A 10,443-nucleotide genomic window follows, 5' to 3' on the forward strand; every position below is an offset into this window, starting at 1 on the left:
TTGTGGAACATACAAACACAGTCTAAAGCTTTTGTTCAGATGGTTCCAATAAAAGTACATTGTTCAAAAGAATCTTTTCACTCCATATCCATTATGATACATGTGTGATGAAACATTACCATTAGCAAATTATAGCTTTGCCAGTATACCACATGGACAATGTCAATGCTCTACCTTTGTACTTGCATATATAATCCATGCAGGAAAAACAAGGTTTTATCTTCTACACTGGGTTGGGACCTTCCATGACATGATAAAAGCCTTAGTCAGCCTGAACTCCTGGAGCATAGACTGAAGCAGTGTATATAATAGAGGTGTATATATAAATATATACCTGGAGGGGTACTGCCATTTTTTTGCTTTGCATTCTGTCTTGATTCCTTCATCCAAGGAAATATCTGCTTACTCATAGTAGGCTGTGAAGAATTAGATGAATTGGAGGACTTGCTCTTTTTCTGTGTTGAGGTGTTACCATGGCTGGGCGAGGAAGGGGGCAGAGATGGCGCCTGGTGAGGCTGGTCATTCATAGTGGCGGTCTGGCTGGAATTCTGATTAGAAGATGTCCTCATGCAGCTGCCACTAATATCACTAGTCTTATGGTTTGGGGGCCTGATGGCAGATGGCTGGATAGAACAAGCTGAGCTTGGATAATCATTCTCTAGAGCAGATTGGGAGTAAGGCTGATGACTAGAGTTATAACTGTAGGATTCGGGCTTGGCATAGGTGTAACCCCCAAAAAGTCCAGAATTTTCATAGTAAGCTGTTTTCTGCATCTTGAAGTCTCTCAGTGATAGGGACTTTGCACCCTTCTCAATGAGCATTGACCTCGTCTGACAAATCTTCTTAGTCCAACCCCTATGGATGAAGAAAATTAATGAACATTACCATTTGTTTATAACAGTACCTCACAGAATCATGGCCACAAACAAAATGTCTTCATAGCAATTTACTCAAATCTAATATACAAAGGCCCAGACACTAATACATATGTAATGCCTGATATTGCATAGGCCTTATGGTACCAATCAGTTGCTTATTATTTAGTAGTTTGAAACCCATCCTCTATGGACCGTTTTATTTGTATCAGGAGCACGATAACGCTACATGTTATTATGCATATTATACTGGCTCAAATGGATTTGCTTTGGGTATCAATATATGTTTCTCCTTCTTTCAACAACAGTTAAACCTCTTCTCCCAAGTGTGATCAAACACACATCATTCTCCAGACAGAAATATGTTTTGTAATATTTTTAAGCACCCAGGCTTGACAGGCCAAGAAATTTGGATAAAGATTAACTTGCCCCTCCACCCCCCAGCCTGTGTGAGCTGAGTATGACTTGATGGATTGAACTACTTTCAGAAAAAAAGCAGTGCAGAAAAAAAGGTCTATGTCCATTGTAAACCAGGCCTTGCAACTCCCCAGTTAAAATATAACTACGTCTATTCAACATCTTTCTTTTTGATCTATTTTTGGGGGAAAACGCTATGTCAGCTTTTGTGAAATTTAATTATTTGATGCCTTTTATAAGAGATTTAAGCTAAACTGCATGTGTTGTGTATTTTCACTGCAAGGTATAGCGTGCAATTTGTGACAGTAATTGTTTAAATAGTAGCACCATTTCCAATACACAGAAGATTTATTATCTTGTCCATATTAGCATAACGACTGAAGAAAAATGTAAAGCAATTATACAAACAGTATAGTTTAATCAAATCAAGCTGTAACATATAATGCAAGTTGCACTTTACATTATTAGTATATTATATTTGGATGAGCTGAAGTTTAGTTCAGCTTTTATTTAGTGTCTGTTTAAATACACTTAGCCTAACTTTGCACTTGTAATAGTCTTTTTAATTATGACATGTTAACATGAAGACACAATTTATTCTTTATCCTCTATTCTGTTTAATATCCCATCTGATCTACAATGATATTGGAAACACACTGAATATTTTGTAATATTCTAGTTATGTTCAATGGAGAGATCTCTGTTTACACTAACAATGAGTCAATGTAAACATTATGGTTTGATAGTCATTGCAATATAAGGAGACATTATAAATCAGCAAATCTTTTTAAGTGTCATCATCTATCCACTGCTGTAAGATATCGTGAAATAAATTAAACTGTACTTCATTAGTGAATGGTATAAATGGATTGCATTAGAAATAGTGCTTGGAAACACTATTAGCTAAACACAGCATTCTGTTACATTGTCTACATCGCCACACACTACAAACAATATATGATTTCTACAATAGCTTATACATAGATTCATGTTGATTCTTTTTCCGAATGATCCAACTGTTACTGAACTCTGCTTGAACCTATATATAAGAAGCAACGTGTAATAAATCACTTGGACAATGGACAAACGTATTGTTGGATCTTCTTTAACACAACAGCAAAATACTTTTTTAAAACAGAACTATCTTAACATATAAATACTATAAAAATCAGCATATAAGTGTAATCTATTGAAGAATGTTTCATATAGACAGAAGCTTCTTTCAGAAATGGGGGCATCTCTCGCTCCTGTTAAATTAGCCACAGTGCCTTCAAGCACCGTAGGTGGAGAATATAAAATACTTTTTTTTTTTATTTCACATTCAATGAGAGGTCCCAGCTTCCTTTCCCCTTTGTCATGCAGGACGTAGTTTGCAAGTTACAATGATATTCATATTCAGCTTTCCACATGCTAAAGGCCCAGTTTTATTTATATTTTTAGACTGCCGGAGTAAATTCAGTTTTAGATCAATACATAACATGATACAGTATAAATAGAACCACGGGCTTTTGATTATTAAGCAGGCTGAGTCCACACAGAGCATATCAATGCACCTGTCATTGTGGTTTAGAGAGAAATTTATGACTGCTAGTGTTATAGCGGTAAACGCTTCAGTAAGGGGGGGGGAACAACATCCCGAGAAGTTTCAGAAATGTAAAACAGGCCAAAGCGTAGGAGGAAGACCACGAAAAGAATCCCCTACTCCGCAAATTTTTCCTTTTTAAAAGCCTGTTGAGCAGAATTATAAAAGGTGGCCTGAGCAGTTTGTTCCTAGAACTTCCATCCCTTAACAGGACACGGACAAACTTCTGCAACCTCCTATGGATATACAAAAAGTACAAACGGATAAAAGTATGGCAAAACGTGGATTCAAAGTCTTATTTGCTGGAGGAATTAAATATCTTCAGACTCTTGGTGCATGATTGCATCCAACTTTAGGATACCCCAACTCTAGTAGAAGATATAATTCATTTTTCTCCGGAAAATTATTTTGGATCTTTTTTTCCTTTGGAATTTTATCTACAGAAATGTGCATAAAAATGAATAATCTGAGCTCACGTGTACAATATATGCATATATAGTTTTATTCATTTGGCACCACTAAATGTGTCTGCATATTGTGAAACACCAGATATTTGCATGATCTGATGTGGTAAAGTTAATTTCTCTTTGCACACATTAAAAATGTGATCATAGTAGGGAAAGGGGATTTGCACCAGATCTTCGTCCCTGTTGTGTATATTTAATGGTATTTGTAATTTTTAAAAAAATGTTGTTTTCTAAATGCTGATTTAGCGATATCCGAATGTTTATTTTCATTGTACCAGTGAAAACAATATGCCCACAATTTTGTCTACCCAATGTAAACTCAGCCAAGGGAGCCGGCCTCACTTGTGGTATAAAATGTACATTTTAGGAAAAGACTTACCGTAGGGTTTGTTGTGCTCACGCTTTGTATCTGACCTTCTTCAGGTAACGCCCTCTTCTATTCCTCCCAATCGCACACGAGCTGCAAAAAATGAGTTTGAATTTTGTGGTTTAATATTTACCAGCCGTATACGTGTGTGTGTGTGTGTGTGTGTGTGTGTGTGTGTGTATATGTATATGTATATGTATATGTATATGTATATATATATATATATATATATATATATATATATATATATATATGTGTGTATACACATATTTGTAACTCTGTTCTATTAGCACTTTGTTTATGTAAAGTTTAAATTATATTTGCCCTAGTTTATTCTGCTGTCATCTCTAGAAAATAGACAATATCCATTGTCAGTCAGCATACAGTGTACAACACAACAGCTAAGAGCCCAAATAGTAAAACATTATGTAATAATATTTAATATCACAAATCCTGCAGCAATAAATATTTATTTAATTTAATATAGTTGGTAGCGGATATTAAAGTGCACTCCATAAAGCAATATACTTCAAACCTATATTCAGGGAAATGTATCCTTCCAAACATTGTTTAAATGTGTTGACTAAGTCGCTTTAAGAAACACTAGGATTCCAAACAAAGACAAGCTAGGCCACATAAGAGACAAATTTCGCTACCATAAGCCATTCCAATGACCTTTGGCTTGTATAGTAATAACTCACCACTTAATGAACAACCAACTGAACAGCCTCTAGTAGCTTCTAGCAGAATAGCACTAACAACTTTCCTCCAAATCCTCATTATCACAGCCAAAACCCACCATGAAACGGAGATTTTCTGAGAGTATATGACGAGTGTGTTGATGTACAGCAGCTATGCTGTACAGTGTCTCTAGGAGGCCAGTCCAACAACAGAATATATATAATATATTGGCTATTCACGTGGGCATGCGTCAACTTTTAGCTTATTTTTTTACTATGTCGTTTCTAACTGTAACCAGACGCAATTAACAGTGCATATTACACAGTGCGAAGAAACGATCTTGATCAATTTACAGTAAGCAAAACTTGGTATCATCTGTTGCTATGGTAAGTATATTCATATTTGTAAATATTGAATTGGAGTCGTCGGTATATGGTGCTTACCGCTGGGCGCTAGGTGTATTACGCATAGCCAAACAACCAGCCTATGATGTGCAATATTTCCCTGTTTATTTTAATCAAATACATGTTTATATATTCATTTTTCCAAATCCTTGCTTGGTTTTAACATGCATGAATAACATAACTGTAGTATTATATAATTATAGTGAGAGGAGAAAAGTTAGTATGCACTAAAAGTTAAAAGTGTCTTCATTATTTTAAAAATATTAATAACATGTTGTGGGTGTAGTTTAGCTAAATTAAATGAAAAGGCTTGCAATAATGTAAGTTAACTGGCCCGGCAGGGTCTTTAGGGCAAACAATGGAACAGAATGGCAACTGTATTGCAAAAAAAATGACATATATCTCCCCCCACTGATCAATATTGATGTGCAGGTCTGTAAATGTATGCACTGTGAAGTAGATATGTATGGCTGAGAGTCCGGAAGGCCTTCGTTTAAATCAAGATTTTATACTGAAGGTTCGGTGTGGACATTTATATAATTCACGTCGGTATGGGTAGTTTCAGTGTCAATGTCTGGGAAGTGGTGGCTTCCTTCTAATATCTGGGTGTTAAGTGTCATTTGTGAACTTGTAATGGAAATAAGGTACAAATGATAATGTCTGAACAGAAGGAAAACTATAAACTTGTATTCACGTAAATACATATTGTTTCATTGACCTGCAATTGTAACATCATCTTTATGTACATATCAATAATGTACCATCAAATAAAAATGGATATTTTCTTAATCAATGTTTAATTTAATCCAGATCAAAACAGGACTAATTTGCAAACCCAGGTAGGTATGGATCCATAATCCAGGACCACAATAACAATGGATTAAAAAGGAAAACATTGGAAAATACATGGATTATCCAGAATACCACATGTTAACATAAAACAATAAGAAAAAAAAGCATTATTAACATTTAATCAACTACAAATGTGTTTTATATGATCTTTTCCCCTGAAATTATTGGATACATTATTTTTAAATAAGCTAATGCGCCACTATTGCAATCAAAATAGCACAAATGGGAAACCTATTCATATATAGGTGTGTGTATGTGTGTGTGTGTGTCTGTATACATTATTTTGGAAAACCTATACCTATAGAAGTGTTATTAACATTAAATTGATTGTAAATATACATAAATCAGCGTGTCTGTTCCAAGCCCAATAGCCCAAGACACTCTGTTAATGTGGTGTTCAATCTTACTTTGACAAAGGCAAAACGCGAATTTGTTTAATGTGTTTTATCCCAAATATGCTATAATGTAATATATTTGTCTTTACAGGATCTATTCATTTATGTTGCTATAACTCCAAAGGAAATATATTGGAAATATTCCATATTAAAATAATTATTCCATGTATATTGCACATATGTGCATCATATATACCTGGTATAATAATGATAAATGCATATTTGTGCCCATTCTGTTCTTTTCTATCAAAGTCCCATATGCCTTAAAAATGCCAAAAAAACACAATAAATCTTACCAGCAAAGCTTGATAAAGGAACTATACAACAGTGCGTTCAAAGGCTTTCGTTTGTCATGCAAGATCTTACCTGTGTATCAATTTATCATAACCCTGGCTTCTTCAGTCTCTATAGCTGTGTGTGCTGGAGCTAGGATATATCCTTCACCCTTTGTCTGTGTGGACGATTCTGTCCTAACCCTGATCTTGCGGTTTTGCAGGCATTCCACCTACAGTAGTAGCACAACACAGTATTCCCGATAGAGTGGGAACAGGCTAGCACTCACCTACCAATTAAAGTGAGGACAATGAACTTCTGATATTGTTTTAAATCAACCAACTTGGCCAAATTAAAAGAGTGGGTCCATTGTAGGTTGTTTTTTTTTAATGAGGCACCATTTCTAAGTTTGGCTTTGGTGATGTAAGTATAGCGCCTTTATAATCAATGGTATAGGCACTGCCTTAAAATTTAAACATATTTGTTCACGTGATCTCTATACAGTATTACAAAGCCCGCGGCTATGTTATATAACCTATATATTTCCAACCGAATTCAAATCTGGCTTCAATTCCCATGCATACTGGTTATCATCTCACACCCGTATGTGATCTATTACAACATGTAGATTGCAGAATTAAAGGGCTGTGCCAATATTATTTGTATAGTTTGAACAAATCACTACACAGTCTATAAAACCACCATTTTATTGCTGGGGTTTATTTAAAAAAAGATAACTATTTTGTACAAAATGTTCTAATTACATCATTACTGTCTTTCCTCTCAATATATCAACCAAATTATTCATTGTTACACTAGATTCCAATCTGATCTCAGCCAATAATGGAATACTGGCAAGCAATAATAGTGAATTTAGCCCTGCAGAGAAACACTGGATTCTATGGACGTGAATTTTACAGAAGTTCCCTTCTTGGTTTACATCGACAATAAATCTACCCAATAAAACCAATTTGATGACTGTTCCTCGAGTGCTTGGTCTTTTGTTTCTCTTTATACAAATTAGGACATATTCTAAATACCAAATACAGAGAAATACTCACAACTAGATTTATCACTAATAAAGGAAGAACAGTCCTATGTTATTGTTGATCTGCTCCCTTTTCTGGGATAAAAGACTGAAATATCAAGGTACTACTTATTTACATTCTCATTTTGGTAATTCTAAAAGCCGCAAAACTGAGTAACAGAGGAAGGAGTCAATATTTAACCAAATCAGCAAAGAACAATAACATTGTATCAGCTGTGTTATAGGTTCTATGGTACAAAAGCAGCTTCCAGCCGGTTGTGAGAAGGGACCAAATAAACCGGTGGTTTCCTTGCCCGGTCGTGAGAATGCAACTTTAGTGCAATCCAATTCAAGCAGAGGACCAACAGCAAGTCAACCGCTGCATATGTTCATAGGGCAATAAAACTGAAAGATTTACAGTTCTCGACCGGCCCCCAACAGTCTAGCAACCTTTCAGGAATTACTTACTATGATTTATAACAACAACTTGGGCCATTGTCAACTGATAAAACAGTCCACGGCTACATCTAGGAAATAAATGTTATTAGGCTCTGTCAGTTCTTTCTATTCCTCTGTTTCCTTGCGTTTTACTTTTAATTATTATTATTATTTTATTATATTACACCATTTTAGATGTCCGCCTCAGTAGACTTAAATAAACCAAAAATTATTGTTGTTTAAAGGGATGAACAAGAAACACATGAACATTGTTATTGTCCAAATATCATATTATAACAACCCTTAACATATAGTACATTACATTGATCCACTTCTAACGTAAACAATACAATATTTGGTTGATAAACTGTAAATACGCTGCTGTCCAAGGCGCAAATAAAGATATCAATTCAATCTCCAATACGTCCAACAACAACATGTGTCAAAAATGTGATTATTGATCTATTTAAATAACCAGATTGTATTATTTTATCCATTAGTTACTGAATGTTGGGAACTAGGGAGGATATTTATTCTGCTGTCTCCTTCTCTACTGGGATACACAGGCGGATCAGTAAATATCCATTTACTGTTATAGATGGCTCCAAATGGTGGGAATGAATGGTCGTGTCCAGCAGAAAATTATCCATTTTAAGTGTAATAGTAATGACTATCGGGGAGTTTAAAGGCACACTCGGAAATCATTACGTGTTAACGCTTGCCTTGGGTACAATTTCAGCTCGGTGTTATACCCATTCTATTATGACGCAAGATAAAATTTACGACCTAACCATGAAAAGAAGTTCAGGGGCCCTTTCTCACTGTTTTAAGAATAGGCAGCAGATGCCCTGACAGTCAGTATTGTTCCCAAGAAAACCCAAGGCATCCACTAAATCTGAGCCATTTCAGCGCTCATACAAATCTAAGTAAATCCTTTCAATTCCCTTTACTACCCTAGCTATCCCCAAGCAGAACTCAGGGAGCAGTTGCATACATCATCCTAATTTTCTTATAAACCCTAAGCATTCTGAAACAAAGGTCACTAAATCAGCCTATGTCGACTTGTGACTACAGCAAGGAAGCAGCAAAGGGTCCTATTTATCAAATATATGACAGCCAAGTTCTATTAGAAATATCAGAGAAATAAAAAAATAATAAAGACATACCCACCAAAGATCTCTTTTCTTCTGCTATCAAACAGATAGTAGGAGTGCAGAGTATACAGTCTGCTCTCTTTGTATATAATATTCTTGAGATCTCTTCAGTTTTCAAGTCTGATAGAGTCCTTTGCTTGGCAAATTAATGACGACGCTGTGTTTCTTAAGGGACGTGCTGAATTAATTATTTCGTAGATCACGTGGGTCAGGAGTTGAAGAAACCTATTCTTGGCATCTTCCATCCACTTTGATATTGAACATGTAAGGAACATTTCTAGAGCACCCTGTGCTGCCTCTATGTTTACAAAATCAATGGAAAAGCCTTGCAAGATGGCTGGGAAGCGCTGAGGTTCTGCATTGAAAGATCCTGATTTACTGTACTGTACAGTCAGAGCTGTTTGCTATTGACTCAGCCTTCTCTTCATTCTTTTCATAACGACTAGTGGTGATATAATACACATAATTTTATTGATGTATTGTTAGTAACAGAGGAGGAGCCATTAGAAAGCACACAGCCATATCTGCTTCACGCAATATATATACTGAATATGTCATTTGTATATATATATATATATATATATATATATATATATATATATATATATATATATATATATATACTCTTTTTATTCCAAATGTGCAATAACACCCCTACTCTGACACTCCATAGTTGTACCACATTATGTAAGGTGAATGAACAATACACATAACCATATATATTGTGTAACATTATGTGCAATCATATAGATTTATAGATTTTTTCATACATCCTGAATGCTAGTAATACATTCAGTGCATTGTATGATGTACTGTGTATTTAATTAAGATATACATATATAATATATGATATACACTATATATAACCTATGTTTACACATGGGGTATGTATAAGTATGTGTATATATATATATATATATATATATATATATATATATATATATATATATATATACATATATATATATTCCAAAATTTCTGCTTAGTTGAATGAATATATATATGTATGTAGAAATATATATATATATATATTCCAGATTTGTTTGATAGATAGATAGATAGATAGATAGATAGATAGATAGATATGAATTATGACCTAAACTTTGTGTTTGGTCTGGGTCAAGTGCTATTTTATTCTACAGTCTTTTATGAGAGAGGCACCATGAAGGGCATGATGGAGAATAGGTTGAACACCTCAAAATACACTTTAAAATATCACCAAAATGTGGAGATGTTATGGAAGACCAGTATCAAGCTATTAATAAGGTGTGCTAGTCGTGTACAATGTTACACCCAACAATAACAAATCAAGGTTATTGAGACTTTTTTACATTTTTTTTATTAATTCAATGTCACACAAAAAAGTACAAGTGATCTGCAAGCAACAAATGGTATAAATAACAATAATATCCCAGTTCATGATATGCAGCAGAATAGTGATTATATTGTGTATGTGCGTCTGTGTGTGTATATATTTTACAGATATCTACACACGTGTGTTTGTGTGTGTG

The 10,443-nt window shown here is 34.7% G+C and overlaps 1 protein-coding gene across 2 annotated transcripts in view; it reads right to left on the reverse strand.

Annotated features, from left to right (window-relative positions):
- The window catches only part of HOXD3 (homeobox D3), a 35,147-nt gene that overhangs the window by 3,087 nt on the left and 21,617 nt on the right, over nucleotides 1-10,443 (reverse strand). For both annotated transcript variants that reach the window (XM_075180567.1, XM_075180568.1), the window contains exons 3-4: nucleotides 3,721-3,801; nucleotides 335-855 (exon numbers count right to left, since the gene is read on the reverse strand). In XM_075180567.1, coding sequence (XP_075036668.1) covers nucleotides 335-821 — 487 coding nt within the window. In that variant the 5' untranslated portion in view covers nucleotides 822-855; nucleotides 3,721-3,801. The remainder of the gene's footprint in view (nucleotides 1-334; nucleotides 856-3,720; nucleotides 3,802-10,443) is intronic.

The sequence above is a fragment of the Mixophyes fleayi genome, chromosome 7 (assembly GCF_038048845.1).
Source record: "Mixophyes fleayi isolate aMixFle1 chromosome 7, aMixFle1.hap1, whole genome shotgun sequence".
NCBI classification, from domain to species: Eukaryota; Metazoa; Chordata; class Amphibia; order Anura; family Limnodynastidae; genus Mixophyes; species Mixophyes fleayi.